At 32.1% G+C, this 21050-nt stretch overlaps 2 protein-coding genes across 12 annotated transcripts in view; one reads left to right on the forward strand and one right to left on the reverse strand.

Moving 5' to 3' along the window:
- The window catches only part of LOC125057065 (paired box protein Pax-5), a 78224-nt gene extending 70219 nt beyond the window's left edge, over positions 1-8005 (forward strand). For all 5 annotated transcript variants that reach the window (XM_047660516.1, XM_047660517.1, XM_047660518.1 and 2 more), the window contains 3 exons: positions 3303-3437; positions 4418-4526; positions 6476-8005. In XM_047660516.1, the coding sequence (XP_047516472.1) occupies positions 3303-3437; positions 4418-4526; position 6476 (245 nt within the window). In that variant the 3' untranslated portion in view covers positions 6477-8005. The remainder of the gene's footprint in view (positions 1-3302; positions 3438-4417; positions 4527-6475) is intronic.
- Positions 8006-10654: 2649 nt separating this feature from the next.
- The window catches only part of LOC125057063 (muscle calcium channel subunit alpha-1-like), a 48657-nt gene continuing 38261 nt past the window's right edge, over positions 10655-21050 (reverse strand). For 4 of the 7 annotated variants that reach the window (XM_047660511.1, XM_047660513.1, XM_047660514.1 and 1 more), the window contains 14 exons: positions 20766-20863; positions 20597-20685; positions 19921-20061; positions 19263-19428; positions 18508-18516; positions 16540-16696; positions 15739-15850; positions 14845-14920; positions 14588-14683; positions 14103-14140; positions 12881-12954; positions 12478-12584; positions 12183-12243; positions 10655-11826 (listed from right to left, as the gene is read on the reverse strand). In XM_047660511.1, the coding sequence (XP_047516467.1) occupies positions 11758-11826; positions 12183-12243; positions 12478-12584; positions 12881-12954; positions 14103-14140; positions 14588-14683; positions 14845-14920; positions 15739-15850; positions 16540-16696; positions 18508-18516; positions 19263-19428; positions 19921-20061; positions 20597-20685; positions 20766-20863 (1293 nt within the window). In that variant the 3' untranslated portion in view covers positions 10655-11757. Of the gene's footprint in view, positions 11827-12182; positions 12244-12477; positions 12585-12880; positions 12955-14102; positions 14141-14583; positions 14684-14844; positions 14921-15738; positions 15851-16539; positions 16697-18507; positions 18517-19262; positions 19429-19920; positions 20062-20596; positions 20686-20765; positions 20864-21050 lie in introns of those variants that run through there. The other 3 variants (XM_047660512.1, XR_007118163.1, XM_047660515.1) reach the window with 3 other exon arrangements.

Genomic DNA, 21050 nt, shown 5'->3' on the forward strand with positions numbered 1-21050 from the left:
TCCAACTTGGACCACCTATTGTTTCGAGTTCCTTAACAACTGCATACCACCAACGCAGCCTCGCTCTACCGAGTTTTCTCTTGCCATCAGGTTGTGAGTTCAGTTCTGGTTATGAGGTCCGCCATTCGGTGTACATGTATAATTTTATGAATTGGACGATGTTGGCGTCTTCAAGTTATAAAGTTCTTCAAATAATTGTATATTTTACTAATATAAATCAAGTAATGTGATTACTGATTGGGATTCCGTTTTTAGTACTTTTAAAATCTAAACTAAGAAAGATATAATATGTATTTCATAATGACTTTCAATTCATAAAAATCTGGAAGTGATAAAACGTATTTAAAAGTTTAATTTATTCTAACATTAAAATGAGGAATTTTATATCAAAGTGAATGAAGTTCTCAGAGAACAAGTTGTAATAGAACTCTGGGAGTGCGGTTGTTGCTATCAAATGATTATTCCACTTGTTTACGATCACGTGGGAAATTATTAGACCACTAAACTTGTGTATTTATTATTATAGTGTTATTACTAGCAGGCTTTTGTATTTTAGTGAAGAAGAGAGACAAGCAAAACCATTCGAAGGAGACCTTCCTCCTTTTATTAATAACGAATTTCTTATCATGTTTTTTAATGTATTCTAAATAAAAACATATTTAATATGTTATCTAATTATTAATATAATAACAAATGAAGAACGGCTACTTATTTTATTGACATACTTAAAGACTCAAATAAGGTTTAATAATTATTGCGGTGCAGTTTCATGTTATTACTAGCAATTACTTTGTATGATAATGATGTTTCGCGAGGAAATAGTCATGTCTTAGATCAAACAAAACCTGATGATACTTATCAGGATACACGCTTATGAAGATCAATTAAACAGATGTAATCTGACATCGAATTCAAAAAGGGCAGCGCTGGGTTATTTTAATAATTATTATCCATACATTTAAGAATAAGACCGCTTAGATATATTAGATAGAAATAAGTAGATCTTCCTTTCACTTCTTTCTCTAACATGCTTCAATGCATGTTGAAGATCCTTATTGTGTATACTCGCAATAAGGATCTCTATCGGGACCTTAAAGTAGAGGACGTCGCCACTATAATATAAAAGACGGCTGGCCCACGAACGTAGGCTCCACGATCACGTGAATGTCGAATATATTCCACTCGTTGACCGTGGGCCTAGTGAGAAGACTGAAAAGGACGAAACCGTTTGAACTAGTGAATTAGTGCACGATATTATGAAGTGCTAAACAGTGAGTAAATAGAACACAAGAACAAAGTATCTTCCCTTTAAAAGAGAGTGTTATTGCACACTTTCTTATGTTAAAAATCCTTATTAGTAATTTGGGTTAGACTTAAATTACTTATTAGTCCAAAGTTAGGCTAGTAATGTAAAGTAAAGATACATGTATAAAAAAAAACATCTAACATATTTTCCCAACAGTTAAACACAATACCTTCCACATAAAAATGTTTAAAGTAGCGGATAAAAGACTTTTTTTGCACATAACCATCGCTACGTCGTAAAAAGTTAATCCATTTTCCAACATTGTTTTTAGTTTAGGCAATAAATTTTAAGCTCCCAAAAGCTCACCGTTTAATGAATTGACAAAAATAAAACAGTTTAGAGGCGTTCAAGTTAAATCGTTCGCAATTTATGCCTCAATCAACGTACCCAATACTCGTCTATCACCTGCAAATATGGTTACAATTAACGCGAATAAACGTTGCATACAAAAGAGGAAACTTCAATAGTTATGAGGGTAGAGGTTTTATCGTCAACCAAGACTTATGTTGCCATAAAAATGTACGCTAGGGGTAAGTTCGATTAGGAAGTACCAGATATCCCTTTTGCGTATAAAGAAAATTACAAATAATGTATGTTGCCACTAATACATGAGTTCATTTAATATATCATAATATAACATTGGCTTTGATTTATGATCTGAATAATAAATTGATTGGCCAATCATTAATTATTTTTTAACGAATATTACCTACACAAGAGACCATCACTGAACAAATCCTGACAAACATTAGAAACTCGAAATAAATTCCGTGAATACGATGTTTATTTTTCTGTACATTAGCATTGTTTTGATGCTTACCACAAAATGTAGCTCTGCAAATTCGTTGGTAGAAAAATATGCTGACATTTAAATGTCATCGTTACATTGTCTTTTTTTTAAACATAACACAAGTTACATAACATAACCCGGTTGCTATTTTACAAAATTGTACTAACCCTACTGAATTCTAAAAATATAACCTCGAACTGGGCTCTGTATAGTTGACCGGGGATATGTATATTAATTTTATTGCCCATCATGAATATTAATTAAAAATAATCACTCAGTTTTTATATCTTTTAGTTGTTGGAATATACATTCCACATTTTGGATCGTACTTAAGCACGTACTTTAAATAACTAAATATTGAGCTTGAAATAGTATGAAAGTTTTGAAACTAGATGTGATTCGCTTTGGAATTAATGTAAATCTACAAAAGTTCCTTAAATCTGAAATGGATATTAAATGTTTTGTCCTTATCACACTCGCGTGACATTTTGCCAATATGTCACAATCTATAACTAATTGAAGCTTTTAGTATTATACTGATTATTTAATTATTTTTTTTCTCTTCAAAGAACCGTGTGAATAAATATTGACATTATTTTTTTAAAACATTACAGTTAAGTGTAAAAGATCGAAAAAACTAAAAAAAACAAACAAATAAGAAAAAAACAACTTAGATAAAAAATAGTGATGTATTAATATAATAGCCTCGTAACTCGCGAATCGTGGACTCGATAGCCTTTTTTTGCACATTCGTAATAGTTATAAATCTATCACGTGTGATATATCGTTTCCCGATCGTTTCACGTTGAAATATGTATGATATGACAGTAAATTATGAATATTGGACAAAAAGTCGGTGAAAAGAACATTTTAATGCCATTTGGAAAGACAATACATCTTTTATTACCTTGGATGAATGAAGTTGTAAACAAAATAGAGCAAGTTATAAGAATTTGACACACACTTTCACTTGTTTTTTTTAATTCGTTGCATACAATAATTTTATAAAGATTTTTCAAAAATCTTGCATACCTAATCTATTCATAAAAAGTCAGTAGTTTTAAGATAACACTAAATTATTTAACTATTAAAATCTCAAATTTCACTGTAAGAAAAAGAAATCTACGAGATTTTGATTAGACCAACTTAGATATAGAAAATGTATGGTATTACAAAAATAATTTCTATTAAAAAATTTATTTCCAGCGGCGACAAATGACTCGACGGGCTCAGCAGCGGGGCCGGGCGAGCCGCCCTCAGCCGCAGGCAGCCCTGACGCCGCCGCCCTTGTTGTGCTACAGCCGCCCGCTCCGCCTTACCCGCCCTATGCTCACTATGACGGTAAGTATCATGTCTACTAAAGACTAGTTTATTTATATCATCTTTACTTAAAGTTAATTTTAAGTTATGTGGCTATAGTAAAGCCTTCAAGGCATAAAAGTAGATTAGGTAAATTTTTGGTCTTCAATAATTGCAAGAGCACTTTTTTGTGACTTTGAAAATGCTTCCTTATTATTTCACACTATAGAAAATGCATTAAATTTTTCTATATTACAACTTAAACATTTAAATAATTTAGAGAGATATATATATATAATATATATAGACTTACAACAAAGTACTTAAACCAATTACGAGAAACAAAATCGTATTAAGGTTACATCCGATAAAATATACATCCCATATCACCCTTCCTCCATCAAACTACAAAGACCACAAGATAATCTCATCATCCCACATCAATTAATCCACCACGCCCCGTATCCGAAATATAATATTTATACACGTTTCAAGTCCCAAAATGTTCTGGTTCGTTACTCGCGCAGACAAAGCCGTATGATTTTCCCCTTGAAAATTATTTGCATAGACCCGAATGAGCTATTAAACACCCGCCCCCACCCATAAGCAGATTGCGGTGTGCCAAAAGCTTTTACTTTCACACGATAATGTAACGTAACGCAAACACACAGAGACCAGTTTCCTACGAACTGGTTGTCAAAGAGTGGGGGCGGAAAATTAGATTTCCTCAGAGTGCTTGAGTAGTGCTCGAGTGTAGAGCCACTTTTTGTGATTTCTGTTGTCGCTCTTAATTCTTTCATTGTTTTTGTGAATCGTAAATGACGTCAAACTCGACTTGTGGAGTTTTTACGTTTTACAATTGTTGGGATGTAATTTAATCTATGCTTTGGAGAACGGGAACTTTATTGCGTGATAGTCCTCTTATGCGTTTAGAATAATTTTTATATTTTCATTTAATTATTTGCTTTAGAATGCCTATAGGCAGTCTTTATTATATTCTATATGTCTGTTTATAATTCCAGGCACAGCTACACTAGCCAGCGAGTATGCTTACGCTGCCCCCTACTCGCAATATTCCCCTTACGGTGGACCCTACTCGCATTCCGCCGCTACGGGTCTACTCTCCAAGTGGTAAGTAATATACATACATCATACCTACATAAAAATATATTTAACCACCAGGACTTGTAGATGTTTGTGGAAGGCTTTGCAAAAAGTATAGGTTATCTTATTCGATAATATCAAATCAGAGGTAAAATAAATACTATATTTACACTAACTTTGAACACTTTTATAATTTGTTCACTTAAATCGGTAATGCCAGTTCTGCATCTGTTATTGAGAATAAATATTTTCATTATACTCATACGTCAAAATCACGTTCTCGGTTTTTGATGAAAGATACCAGTTTTCTAGCGATATTTTACATCATCGCACATTCATGCGCACATAGAAAAATCAATAGATTTTTCAGACCAGACCAGTCGGAATTAAAACGCATGATCAGCTAAAATAGCATTCTTAATACTGCCAAATCTTATAAATGTCGAAATAAATATACTTAATTACGAATTTCCACACCTTAATAGCGTCATTATACATGGCTAACCAACCTGCTCCTCCAAAACGGTGTACCATTTAGCACAGGATAAATGAGGGTTTGTGCGAAATAAATCTAGCTATTTTATCACGGCCAGGTGATAGAGGTGTGCTCCGGGGATGTATGTTCGCACCCGTGGTTTTCCCGATCGTTAACACGATATTTATCGCTTGATTGCTATTTTTTACGAATATTTTTATATGAACCTTAAAAGTTTAATTTAAATTTGAAATATATAATTTCTTGAACTGTATCAGAGAATATACTTGGAGCAAACATTTCATAGGTACATGGAGAATTTAAATAATAATTAACATAAGATAAAATGAAATATTGAACTATGATATTCGATAGATACTGGTGTAATTTGAATATAATAATAATAGAAAGCTAAAGTAATTTTGTTCCGTTTTCATACCTTACCACTAAAGCTAAATTTGGAGTCAAGGCAGGCTTTTTCCAATTTCCACAGACAATAATTAGTGAGGAGAGAGCGGAGGTAATTTTAGTATGAAATAGCTTTAAAGCAACGTTTTGCTTTAATTAAATAAAATATATTGAAACGGCCTAACCCCTAAAACACTTTTGACATTAATTAATTGTAATATTACATCAAAAAGCGCAATCCAAGCATAAAGAAAAAAAAACAATTCGTTCGCACATTTGTCGTAGTCCCTTATCCCACCCTGGGGACCCTAACAAAGGGCTGGGTCTCCAGAGAATCGCAACTTATAGCGTTCGATTTAAGTGATTCTATTGCTTTTAAAGTTTTCAACTTAGGGTCTTATTCGCTTGAAAGAGAATTTATTTGTCGGCCGTGAATTATTGGTTGATGCATCGGGCTCTGATTCAACGAATAAAATTGTATTTATTTTTAAATACTGACATTTTGGATTTTGTGTGACCTGTGTATACATATGTACACGCGTTAGAAGTTACCCATACTTCTTTGGCGTAACAAGATTTTATATTTCGCCTTATTCTACGTTTCTAGAAAAAACTACACTAACAATAGAAAAAATTTACTCTCATAATTTTTCCCTAACGCGCAAAAAGAACTTCAATAAACGTTTTCCAAAAATGTAATAAAAACTAATATATTTAATACGTATATATTAGTTTTGTTTATTATTAATCGTTTTTTTATAAAATTAAAATCATATAAAACAGAGGCGCTACAGCCCTTGGTTACTGGTTTCCGTCTGTTTCTTTAATTATTTTTTTATAGAGGTTAAATGATAGAGGAAATCCATTCATGGATAGCCTGGCATCTGAACGACAGGGTTGAGACCCACTTACTAGGCTTAAACACTCAAGCACTACAACAAGCTTTATTAATATAGAATGCAGACTTATTAGCAAATATATTGTAAAACTCATGATAGATACAGTGCAGCTGTAACAGTAGCACACGTTTACAGTATCGCTATATTTATTTCGTTGCATCAGAAGAAGGATATTTATGAGATTATATTTTCAGATATCAACGGACGCCGTGCCAGCAGTAGCTGTCGGCGATCAACAACGAAACAAAGTGATATGGACACTAATTAACGTTATTGTGACAATTTTAGTTAATTAAAACCTTTATCCATTCCTTTAGAACTCATTTATATAGACAAATAATGTGTACAATTCATTTTTATTAGTTTATTAATTATTTAAACACAATTTGGAGCAGCTGAGATGATGAAAAATGCGGAAATTAATTATTATAGATAATGGTGACACCAACGACAGTCGTATCAGACGTAATAATAAAGTCTAATATGTCTTTTTTTAAAGAAAGTCTGGACCGTTTTTGTGTATCGTTCTCAAGATTTTGCAAAATATGCTACAACATTCAAACTGGTTAGATTTCAAAAAGATTTTTTAAACTTAAGAAATTTATGAAACCGCTCGTTTTTCGTCAGTCCCTACTGTTTTTATTAGTGTGGTAGCTTCTAATTGCTTTTCAATGTCTATAGATTTAACATATACTCATTATTTTTAGTTTATCTATGAGAGCCAAAGTTATCGTTGCGAATGTAAATAAATGAAAATAAATGTAATTTCATTTAATTTTAACTATTATTTACCTCAAAGTCTTCAATGCTGTCTAGCACAAGTTACTGTTCATAAGTTAACTTATTTTATAATTGTTATATTATTAAGTATTTGCTGTGTTTTATAAATTGGCTAGGGAAACCTATATTTTATATTATTTCATATCAATAAAAGTTTTTTTTATTATTTCAAAGAAATTTCTTAGCCAAACAAACATCGCTAAAACTGAACAAATTAATATATTGAGTCAAGTAATGTAGTTTCTTGAAATTACAATGAGATTAAATGTTTCCTTTTAGTTTTTAACATATTATTTCGTCCGTCCATTTTCATTTATTATTATTTCCGTGTAAATAATAATTGGTATAAATAAGCTTTTTACATTCAGTCTGAAAAGTCAGTGTAAAATGTTTTACATAAGATACAAATTACAGAAATCTTTTATTATATAAATAAAAGCGTATTATTATTTAAAAGTGAAAGTAATCATTTTTGAGAAAAGCTCTATCTAGCGATAATTCGACTGAATGTAATATAATAGTGATAATTTCCGTTATGTAATCTGTATATATATTGTTTTCAAAAGCATACAGTGTAGTGTTACACCAAAGTATAGATTCAGCAATACAGTTTTGAAGCAATTTATCGCCAAAGATATTGTGAAGTTTCTTGGGTAAACCAATAATAAAAATAATCATCTGATTTAGGAAATTAAAAATTATATCAATTTTAAATAATTTTATTAATTAATTTTTGATTTTAAAACCCAAGAAACATCGTATTTTACTCAATTATTGAACAAAGTATTTTGTATTTATTTTATTTTACTCTTGATGTTGCTTTCCATAAAGCATATCGTTTAGTGATCACTTAATACTTAAAGTAATAGTTTTGTTTAATTTGTAATAAGTATATTTGTAAGGTAAACGCACCAGTACGAAATAAATGCATATGAGTTTATATATAATATTATTTTTATTTATTTCTTGCGTACCTACTTCCCGTTTTCGGTTTCAGTAAATTTTTAAAAGCAGGTTAGCAAATATGATTTAAACTTTATTCAGAACTCCTTTGTACTCGTGCTCATACAGCACCAAAATTTGACAATGTCACAATATGTCAATACTTTATATAGATTTGCCGATTAGGCACAATAAAAATTATATTATGGTGTAAAAAATAATAAAACTATGAATCCATATAGCCCTGCAGAATTAATAATATGAATATTAAGCACTCATAATTTTTATGGATCAGATTTTCAAATACAAGACTCAGATTTTTAAGCAATCCTGGCTAATTCATCAACGCCAAGTAAGAATATAGATGACAAGAAGTCTTTAAAATGTGGTACCAATACAGACCTAAAGGCTGATAACTTAGATGAATCGAAAAGTTCGTGTCAACTTATCAAAACTGTACTTTCAGAAAAATACACAAATTGTAAAGAGTATTTGTGCAACGGAATAAATTTATTATCAAAAAAATATTCGGGCAACGTAGAAAATAAAGATTCTGTTCACGTTAGATCTAATTTTCAAACAAAATCAGAGTCTAATACACCTTGTGTGGCAAGAACAAGAAGTTTATCTGACTGCAAAGAAACATTTGAATCTGTTAGGGCATCCTCTAAAGAAGAACACAGTTGTCATGATCCACCATTGGAAAGAGGCAGTACGTGTTGTTGTTGCAATACTGATCCCAAGCCTGTAGAAAGACCAAAATGTCCACCACCATTGTCAGTATGTGAAAAGGAGAACATTAAACCTAATATTTGTGATAAGACAGTGAAAGAGGTCAATGAATGCAAATTAAAAGGTTGCGTAACTAAATGTGTTAAACAACATGTTAAAAAAATAAAAAGAGATCAACGTCATTGTGAAACTGTTATTGGAATGATACCATCAAAAAACCCTAACGATAAAACAATTTATTATCCATTTAAAAAAATAAAAGAGAGAGGCTCCATACTCTGTGAACAAAAGAAAAGTAGCGTTCAAGAACTTATCGAGAAAAAGAGCGCAGCGGTACTGGAAATGACAGATAACGTTAGCAATTTTTTCTGTAGGGCTTACAACAAAACAAGGGAAGTAATTGGGATGCCATCTACAAGCAGCTGTGGAAATCAAACCGCACAGTCAAGAGAAAAATGTTCATCCAGAGTATGTAGTGGTAAATCAAAAAGTAATAAATGTTCTGTTACGAACTGTTCATTTGAAAATGACAACCAAACAGAACCTCCCAGCAATACAAATTTAAGTACTCATAGTATACATGAATTTAGACATCCAGTAACTTTAGTTTACGAGAAAATAAAAAATACAGTTGAAACTTCGTTATCCTCCTTCGGTGAGAGGAGCTATTTTGGTAATTTAGTTGACATTGTAACGTTGCCAAAACAAGATAAGAGTTCACCTTATGACGTTCCTACAAGACCTCCTACCCCTCCTCAAGTGGCTATACTACCTCCTCCTCCATCACCACCGAAAAAAGCATCTAACCACAGTGAAATAACACCAGTACATAGTGGTATGATGACCTCAGTAAAAAATAAAATAAAATCGATATTTCGTAGAAATAAATCGGCAACAAGTCTCCCACCAGAAAAAGATGATAAACAGGATGACAGTGATAGTGAAAATAGTATTGGCAATTAAAGTAATGGTGGTAGTGAGATAGAGAGTTAAACAATGTTTTATATGCACCTTCAAAATTGTCAAGTTATTAAAAAATATTATTAAATAAAATATTTCTCTTTTCTCAGAATTTCCGGATATAATACATTTCTGTATACTTAATTTTCAGTGCCTAGCTATATTAATAGCAGCGAGGTTTATATACTTATATAATATCCACAATAAACTATCGAAAACACAACAAATTGATGTTATAACCTCTAATGTTGTAACTGTAACTGGCAGCTTATATATTTTTTTTTTGAAAAATATCTGATTGGCAAGTGCTGTCCGAAAAAATCAAACTGTCTTCCAAAAATGTATCCAAAATTGAAATAATGAAAACAAAGAAATGTACAATAGAGCCGACACCAGAACCACCTCCGCCTGATCCATGTAAGTTACAACGCATAAGACAAAAAGAAAAAGCAGGCATTAAAATATGTCCTCCAAAGCCTATCGAACCTCCGGAACCAATAGCACCCTGCCTTGCTATATGTATTGAAAAGATTAAAAATCCGCCATACACCACAACCGAAGAGGCTATTGTTTGTATCGTGGATAGGGAAAAAACTGGAACATCCAGATGTGATGCTATCGAAGATTTGACAGCTGCTCATTCTGATCCACCCCATCCTTGTATGAAACAGCCCCCACCACCACCACCACCTCCTCCTCCGCCACCTGATCCTTGCGAAGTTCAGAAGAAAAGAGAACGATTAGCGGCCTGTAAAGAAAAATACAAAAGATACTACGAGTGACAATGGAAAACTTCTTGAATTACACAGCGAAGCTTTGCAGCGTAGATTCCCTTATTGATAAATTTAGCCGAGAGCTTAATAGCGATTGTGAAGAAACTAGGCGACTGACTATTGAATCCCCAAATAAATCGGCCAGAAAAAACTCTATAGACGATATTAATAGTAAGATTTTTGATCTTGAAAATTTAATCAAAAGCCTTCAAGAAGAAATTGACGAAATGTACGCGAATACAGATAAAGAAAAAAAAATACAGGAGCATTTTGAGGCAGAAACGATTGACAATGAAGGTGCGTCAAGTCAAGCGTATCCATTAGTACTTTCCGATGTCGATCGGCCTCTGGTAGAGCAATCAAATAGATTCAAATCTGAAAGAGATTTCTTAGTCAACTTTGGAGCATCAAAATCTATGGACTCTTTGTCTTCAATTACAAAAGCCTTTGCCGCTTTATGGAATGATGAGGAGAATATCATGAAAAGAGTTAGGGGCAATGATGATTTTGACTCATAAATATACCTAAAAATACCTGTATTTTTTTATACAACATCGAAAAAGTAGATTTCGATAGTCTGTAAGATCAGCAGCTAAATCAAAGACAAGTCTTTTAAAATTATTTTATGGTTAACAATTACAATATATTTCGTACAAAATGAATTACAACACTGAGTAAATAGATAAGCACACTGTTTACCCTTATAAATCATAGCATAAGTTTTCAAAAATATAATTCGCATAAAGATAAATACACGAAATAAAAGCTTTGGGTAATTATATTATCAATATTTTGGCACTTAACTTCTAATATACATATTTTTATATTATTTTTCGTAGAATAAGTTTAAATATATTACTTTGGTTATAACTTATAAGGCACATAGCCAAGTATATTTCTTCATGCCAAAAGCGTATATTACTAATATGCACAATATTTGCTAAAAAAATCATGTAAATATAAATTTTTCAAGGCACATTCCTGCGTAAATTTTCCAAATGGCAGAATCAGCCTTTTGTGCCCTCCAAATTACATTTTATATTAAACTAGATCATGTACAAAAACACGTTTGAAAGCAAATGCAAATAACTCGAAGGACGTTTAAAAACAAACTATTTACATAAACAATATTTTAACATACCGTAAGCATAATCTCATTATCGCTTTTAAAACTACAAAACTCCGTGACCAAACTCCAAAGCTCCGCAGAACCTGCCAAAATGGCAAAAAACCCATGTGGCTGTCAACCAACATGGGTGAAAATGAAACCAAAAATTTATAAAAATTGCTTATTTCTTGCACGGAGGCTGCATCGGGGGCTGGTGGAAGGGATGGTACTGACGAGATAGCAAGTTTTCCTGAAACATAACGTCTAACTTGAAACCAATTCCACCATATACGCCATTCCTACCCCAGTATTGAACTTTTCAGCTTTAATGTAGTTCTTTAATATCGTACTCTTGGGATTGCGTTGTATAGAAGAAATATAATACTGAATATTTAAGAAAGCATCGTTATAGCTACTCAGTACATCGAGCTTTCAATAATTAATCATACTATTGTGATACGGTACTGAAAGGCTAATTAAAATAAAATAGTAGATACTATATTTAAATTAACTTCTGTTTTAAGAAGGATTACCGGCTTCATTTGTATCTCAAGAACTACAATCTAGAATCTTTACGATTTCTTAATATAAAGATTTTGCTCTTACCACAGTGTTCTCAGAAGTTTGAGCCATCAAGCGCTCTTTCAAAATAAGCTGATTTGCAGCGCTGTAAAAAATTATATCGATTTACATAATTTTATTTCTATATAATATGTTTTTACAAAACCAAACGCACGTAGTTAGATAGTCTAAAAAAATCGTACACAATTACACTACTAACAATATCAAAGCCATAATAAAAGCCTCCTTTTTTATCTATTTAGTCGGATACAAAATAGATTTTAACAAATACTTGTTACTGTATTGAACGCCATCTAGAATGAAAGATAAAAAATCTTACGTGTCCATCTCCTCTTGTGTGAGGTCGAGCGCCTCCTGCATTTCGCGGGTAGTGCTCTGTAGAAAGTCGGCGTCACAATATTTGCCCAATCCTTGATCCGTTAGCACCTGCAATGTTGTTGTAGTTCAACGGGTTGCCGGTAGATGGCGCATTAACCAATTTAGAAAAATCAAAACTAAGTACACTTACACATTTACATACATTTATACAAATAGTATAATTCAGCCTTTTTAGATAAGTGTCTAGTTTATATAATACAATATATAAACTAAATATACAAAGACTTCGTCCTATTTCATTTAATAACATATTAGTATTGCACATGTAAAAAGAGATATAATGTTGTATAATATTATATTTAATATTATTTTCTAGTATTTTTCTCACTGGGATAGAACCTTACCCGAGCAATCAGACTCTCTGCTGGTTTCTCTACACAATAAGGCACCTTGTTTATCTGTCGCATATTGTCACGATCTAGAATTAAAATAAATAAAATTGAATCCGAAAAAAATTGCTTCAAATGCTATAAAATTGTCATTCATCCTAAACGTTATAAGTAAAATTATATTTTTAAATATACGTTTGCGTTCAAATAAACATACCCATGCGCTGTTATTTTTGAAATATTTTTTACACAATGTTATAATTTCAAAACATGCAATGAAACACGAAAAATTATAGTTATAAAAGTAGCTGTTAACAATTTTGGTTACATTCCATTGCTTCAAAATGAAGCCTAATGGTAAAATTCAGAGTCCAGACTTCAAAATCCGTATGCCTAAGTCCTACAAATAAACCACTTCGCCACTTTCTTTGCAAATAAAGGATTTATTATTATTATAATATCGGAAGTCATACTTAGTGTTAATCTCGGCTCAGATTTTTACCTTTAGAGCTGTGATTCTCGTATGTAAAAATCGTTTTTGACATACGGAAGCTTACCAAAGTATCCTTCGAGAACTTTAACCTTGCTTTGCTTCAAGAGCAAAAATTCCAATTTTTTGACATCAACAGATATTGAAAAAACTACATTGAAATTGATTCCCATAGCTTTTTTGCCCTCAATTTTTATCATAATTCGTGTTTTAATGCTTTTTTTTAAACCATCACTAGAATCTTTGCGGAGAGAGAACCAATGGTTATGCGAATGTCGCAGCCAACTAACTTAATTAGCCGTTCAACAGCCTAGCCTTTTAACTAAACGGCGCTGTTTAACTAACGGCCTGAAAGATATTTCAAGAATTCGTATTTACCACGCGTCTTGTTATATTTACAAATACACTTTCACAACAACACAATTTCATATCAAGTCAAGTAAAGTGATTACTGCTGCGTCCTCTAACGATGGTTCTCTTACTGCACTAGCTAGCTATTATTATTGCACTATTACATGCTTAAAATTTTACCGAAAAATCTTTTCTCCGAGAGCCTCCTACAATACATCAGGTAAGTTAATCCCCTCAAGATGTTGTCAAATGTTTGGTTACGATTTTTTCAACCAACATCTTTAGACCGCTAATTATAAAGTTGTACTTTAGAAGTAGGAGAATAAAATTTTATAGATCACAACAGCAAAATTAGTAATGCACAATCACAACACACTAAAACCTTCGATAACTTACTGTATCTCATACTTGTCATTAAATCATTCGATGTTTTTCTGTAAACATTATAATTGTATGTATATTTTTAATGTGCATTGATTTTACGACACCATTATAACAACACCAATGTTTATTTTTTCTACTATAGATAATGATACATTACTAATTTACGAGATTTTTAAAACTTAGGTAAGCTTAGCTAGTAATTATTATAAGAGTTATTTAACTATTCCTATTAATTGGGAATGAATATAATAGTTTAAATCTAAATGTTACGTCTGAATTGAAGCGTAAGTTATTGAAATTTGCTATAGACTACAGAAATGGCACGCTACATGTAAAAATAAATTTTCGTTTCGTGTATTTTTCTATTAATATTTAGGATTACTTACTATTAAATTATGCAAAATAGAATTAACATTGATTGATTTTTCCAACGTACATACATATACGTTTTTTGTAATAATTGTATAATTTCATTATTATATAAGTTAAAAACTTACTCGATAACTCTGAAAATCCTCTCCGAATCCTTTCCGTGTAAAAGAGGTTGCATCGCGATCTCCTCATCGCTTTCACTTTGGTCATCATTATATTTACTGTAAAAATAATAAAAATCGTTGTCAAATCAAATCTACATTAGAAAAATGTTTAAAAAAAAATTGTTATAACTAAGAAGGACTGATTTATATTATTAGACCTGTTTTTCCGTTCGGTAAAGATAATATGAAAATTAAATCTTTTTACAACGAAAACTTACTTTTCCTCTTCCGGAATTTTCCCGTCCATTCCTAACTCCCTTTGCATCATGAAACCCAAGGATATGTTTTTGTCACCTAAAGCAGAAATTTTATATTCAATTTTTTTTGTTATAATGCTTTAGGTACGCGACTAGCACAACTGTGCGTTAGGACTTTTGTCTTCAGGAACTCGAATATATCGTACTAACTGCCTGCGACTTCGTCTGCGCAGGATTATAATAACATTTGTCCAAATGATGTAGCGTGAAAGTCATATTTTATCTACTTTAAATACCAAGCGATAAGATTATCTATTTTCATGAAGGAATCACTTTATTACTACCAAATGGGTATTTAAAATACAATAAAATAAATAAATTTTTATTGTAGTTATGGTTTAATATTTTGTATTTAATGGCTTACACATAAGATATAGATACATACTGTAGCGAGCTTTTTTGTATGACTATTTAAGATAAACATTTCCATAATATACTCGTATTACAAAAATGTGTAACTCTAGCGTTTTTGGCAGCGCAAGCTAGATGGTACATTTTTTCCTACTTACTTGATAGTTAAGACGATTCACACAATATCTTTAGAAATTGTAGCCTATGTGTTATTCTAATGTATAAGCTATATTATTGTCAAGTATCATTAAAATCCATTCAGTAGTTTTTACGTGAAAGAGTAACAAATATCCATTCATACTTACAAACTTTCGCGTTTATAATGTTATATATACTTTCGTTATTTATTTAATTAGGGCATCGTTTGGATTTCTTAAATTAATTAAAAGTCACGATTGTTGTATCACCTAGTACTATATATCAACAATCATATTTTATAAAAGTCCTACCATTTAAATGACTACCTCTATCATAAACTTAAGTATTTCAATATGAAATATCTACCATTCATTGATTTAGATTTGACCATAGCTTTAGACGGTTTTCGAGGTCCATAAAAACTTCCACGGCCCTTCTTAATACTTGTCCAAACAGAACCGAATAGTGTGTGATTTCTCTGAAATAAAACAAACCAAAATATCGTTATATATACCACGCTGGAAACGTTTCTGATTACAAATACTTATAAAGTATAAACGTAACTGTAGGAATTCTGACAGCCGAGAAGTATCGCACTTGTGTATGTGATGTATGTTGTATATCCTTTGCTATGGGGGTGATAGCTAGACTGAATCTAGTCAATGTAACCCCAAGAAGACATAAGTTTGAGCGTTCACCGCTAAAATAAACACCGTTTGTCGCTACTCTCTTCGAAGACACTCTCCTTAAAGCCACAGCCAGCAATCGGAATGCTGGGCGTTGACATATTGAACGACGTTTAGTTTCGTGGTCATTTGGAAGGGTATTAGCCTCCAGGATAATTTAGCCTGTCCTTCCTAAGTTCTAGCCAGTACAGCATCTTGGAAGATGGTTGGTGAGCTCAGCAAGGCCAGACGGTAATTCACTTCGAGCTATCGCTTGCAACTGTTGAAAGCGCAAATTCGGCCCCACGTGGAGTAGAGCTGAAAACAGCTCAGCTCTGGACGGGAGCTCTCCAGTACCAGCTCCTTCCACTTGATCGTATTCAACAAAAAGCGATTCAAATCGTCGACGACCGCCGACGATCACTTTCCGAGTGGCTTTATCCCTTGGCGTTGCGTAGAGAGTGCTTGCTTTTTAAATATCATTTAAATATATTATACTCACTCTATGCATAGGTTCAACGACTTCCCCAACAACGTCATCAAGATTGCCAGAAATAGCTCGCTTCAGTTCGGGTCCAGCTTCATGCATTTTCCGTAAACCAGCTTGAAGAGTTGTCTGATTGTTTTTGACTGCTTCCTGCTCCTTTCGTTTCCTGAATCTGTTGTTGGGTGTGTTATTAATATGAAATAGGAATTTTAAAGCTGAAGATCAGCTGATAAGCACTAATGAAATTTTAAAGGCATAAATAAAACTTTCATAAATTATGAGGAAGATAAAATTACTTCGAAATATTATTAGATTGTCTAATGATTTGCACCATCTCAGACCCAAGACTATGACGCGATTTGTTTTATTTGTGATTGGTCACCAGGACATATAATAATCAAAGAAACGAAAAGCGCAATATTTATCTCCTTAGTACCTTTTCAGCAACATTAAAATATTTTTATCAAAATAAACATAAGGAATGTTCCATAATTTATGGGAAGGTACGTTGTTAAACGGTCAATAAATATATACCTAACACTAGCTGACCCGGCAAACGTTGTTTTGCCATGTATATTAATTCTAGGAAAAACATTTTTAGTTTAATAAAAATATGCTGTATCATATTTTTTTTTTTTAATTTGGGGTGGACTCCCCTTATCACCTAGGGGTTTGAAAGATAGATAGTTGCCGATTCTCAGACTTACTGAATATGCATAAAAAAATCATACCAATCAGTCGAGCCGTTTCGGAGGAGTATGGGAACGAAGATTGTGACACGAGAATTTTATATATTAGATAAACCTTTAAAACAAAGGGTATTTTTCTTACAGTCCTAGTATGGTCTGACGCAGTAGGCCGACTTCTTTATAATAATTAATAAAACTACTTAGGTTTGAATAGGGACAATAAGATGTAACTATTATTAATGCCTTTTAAATTCTTTAATCACGTAAAAATATGTTCCAAAAACATGTTTTCGTGTGTATACTTTTTATATATATAAGCAGATTCAAATTTAAGTGAACTTCATGCAAAAACATTAAACCACGCGAAAAGCAAAAAGTGCAAACTAAAGAAGCATATCTGATAATGATACACAAAGAAAACATGCTTGGGAACCTTTAAAGCATGCTGTAAAAATTTAAAATCAGAGTGCGAGTAAGCTGGAAAAAAGGTCTAACAATCATTTCCTTTCATCTATATGACGATATATAAGTATGTTACGTGCTCTATATTATAATTTCTTGCTAAAAAAAACAATATTTAAATCCTAGGTCCTCGTTGCCTCGCCATTACGTACCTGTAAACCCAAAGTAAGTGTCGGCACATAAACCTAAGGCACGGTTTGATTTCTGGAGAGACAATAATTGTTTCATGCACCTTACGACTATTAAAAAAAAGAGTGTGTACTTATGTACACGCGTTAGAAGTTATACTTCTTTGGCGTATGGAAAAAAAATAACTAAAATGCAGTAGTGATTAACGATAAATATTAAAATTAATCAATAAAATTATTATCAGTAAATACTAACACCGTCGTATATGAAATTGATTTAATAAAAACACCAAAATAATATTTATTTATTCACACTGTTTAATTGTACTGTTACGAAACACGTGTTCTAAATATAAAAATACTAGAATATACAACTTGAACATAGTTATTATCGATTTTCATGCCACCTAGAACTAACTTCATTCTGTTAATTTTGTGTCACGGTGTGCGCGCATCGTAAAATTTCACTCTCATCAATTTTTCATAACGCGCCTAAAGAAGTATAACTTCAAAAACTGCACTGCAATTCTGCTAATGGCAAAACTATTTTATATTAAGAAACAAAAGTATGTCTTACATATTAATAAAGAAATGATTGATAGACTCAAAGGCCAAGAAAATCTTTCAAGCATTGGCATTGTCCTGTGGTACCAATAATTAAGCTCAATTACAGCTATCGGTTGCTTATAATTAGAATAACTTACGCATGGTTCCTATAAAATAGAACATTTTATTAGTAAAAATTTATTTAATTAATCTACGACATTTTTACTCATACAACGTGTAACAAAAACCAATATACACAAACAATTAAGACTAAAAATTATAAACGAATATTACTATTTATGAATTAACTACGATGTTGTACGCCTTTAGCTTTTGCGTGACGTCGTTCGTTTCACATTCACAATTTTTTTTTGTCGGATGGCATCAATGTTTGATTACCGTAGGCCAAATCGCTTCCGAAGTTGTCTGAAGGAGTTTTATGCAATTGAACATCGTGACGACATAAAATTATGGCAAGACGTAATTGGACTATTACTGGTCTAATCAAAATCAACAGATAACGGGAGTGTTTTGAAATACTCACTAGTTTGTTTGTTCTTCGATTGTTGTTACAAATTGTATACAAGATCTTAGATTTTATATAGTTTAATTTCAAAAATTACGAATGATTACGAAACTTTAACAGAAACTAACTACTGTGCTATACAGATTTTGCGAAGTTTTCTGCTCATAAAAATATTAACGATATTTAATATATTAATTAGTCTCTTTTATAAGCAAACTTAGAAAATCTGTATAAGAGTCATGCCAGTGCTAATTTTAAGATACATCAATTTTAACATCAAAGCTTACGTATTCCTCTTTATTTGAAGTACGTTGAAAATTTACTGAACGTCAATATTTTCTACTTTAATTTTATTTATTTTAAAATTGATTTTGGTTAAAAATTTACCGTCTGAAGTAATCCTGTATGAGGAATGTGGCGTAGAATTTTCCAACCGTTATCTCGTTCGGGTCTCCTGGCGGGGGCACTACCTGGTCCAACAGTTTTGGTGATGTTCGTTTCCATATCTTTTTTATTATTGCCCGCAACTCCGTGTTGCACTGGTCAATTACTCCTAAAAACAATTTCATATAGTTTAAATTAACAATTTAAATGAAGACTTTAATTTACTATTACAATAAGGATTAAGACAAGCGCTGCAAATAACTACACTCACGGAGCGCTCAGCCCAGTTATAGTGCAAATTTGTTGCTACTATTTTATTACGTGTACTATTCCATTATGTACATTACGTTCGTTCTATTGATACAGATACCGGCAAACATCTTGACCAAATGACCTTGCCTGCGCAGAAGCGATTTTTAGGTGTCACTGTAGATCGCGTGATTGGTAAATCAGTTGACGTTTGTGTCCCGCGCGTCCCGTACGATGCGCAAACTCTCAATGCTCAAGAAATTTGCCGGTACCTGTACTAATTTACAAACTTACCTTTGCTACACGTTAGGTTGAATCATATTTAGATTGTATATGTTTTTTTAACATGTAATATCATCCACATATTTCTGCCTTTATCCTGCGATATTTTCTTGATAATAGTTATATTTACCTGAAGTTTTTATCTGCAGTTGTGTTCTCACAACGGCGAAAAGCGTGGCATTGAAGTTGACAGTGCCATCAGAGTTCAGGGGCATGTTCATTGATACGAGTCGCTTGCAGGCTGTTCTATGGGGACAAAGCTTGCCAAAACCTGATAAAAATATAATATATTATCTATTGCATGAAAGATTTACTTAAATGTATTATTTTGAATACACATCCAATTAAACGTGCAGCGATCAATATTTAGTAATCATAAAAAAGACTGATAATATGACGATTGTAAGGCACAACTTGGACAAGAAGTAGAAGAAGAATAACAGAAAAGAATGGAAACAGCTGGAAGAGGCCTACGTGTCACAGGACACGCTGATTACCAAAAACGGGTCATATGATGCATTAGACTAAGTTTTATTTATGTGTTAGAATTAAGTGTTTTTTTTATGTAACTTAAATAATTATTGTTATTACATTGTATGGGTGTCAGCAATAAAGGCTATTTATTATTATTAAGTTTTTCCCACCGCAAAACGTAGATATTATAAATGGTTTAAATTAATGAACTCTTTGCCCCTTCAAAAAGTATCGAACAGGCGAAATGACTTTTAAGTGAAGTACATACCTACTAATTAATTAAAGTCCTTTGTTTTTGTAAAGAATATAGTAAAAAGAAATTAAGTTTTTACCTAGAGGCGGACTGATTTTCCTCAGTAACGTGACGACATCCAAATGTTTTATTCTACCTTTAGCATCTGGATCGTACTCACTCCATAACCTAGAACAGTGTTGATGCAAAGTTTAAAACTAAATAAATAATTTTATAACTTTTTTATACATCATTGAAACTTGTCTTACCTAACAAACTCGTCAAGATGGTGAGGTCCCAAAATAGACCAATCTCGTGTGAGGTAATCGAAATTATCCATAATAACGGCGACGAATAAATTGATAATCTATAATGGTAAATAAAAAAAAAATTACTAAATAATAATGATCTCTAATGATTAGGGAAGACACTTTTTTGCATATGACGCTCGCTTTCTCTTTCAAAGGCATTAGCCACATTTTTAAAAACAAAATTTTCACTGTCGATCCAAAACTTTATACATTCACTAACAATTTAATACAACTTCTGTCCTA

This window comes from Pieris napi, chromosome 16 (genome assembly GCF_905475465.1).
Source record: "Pieris napi chromosome 16, ilPieNapi1.2, whole genome shotgun sequence".
Classification (NCBI taxonomy): Eukaryota; Metazoa; Arthropoda; class Insecta; order Lepidoptera; family Pieridae; genus Pieris; species Pieris napi.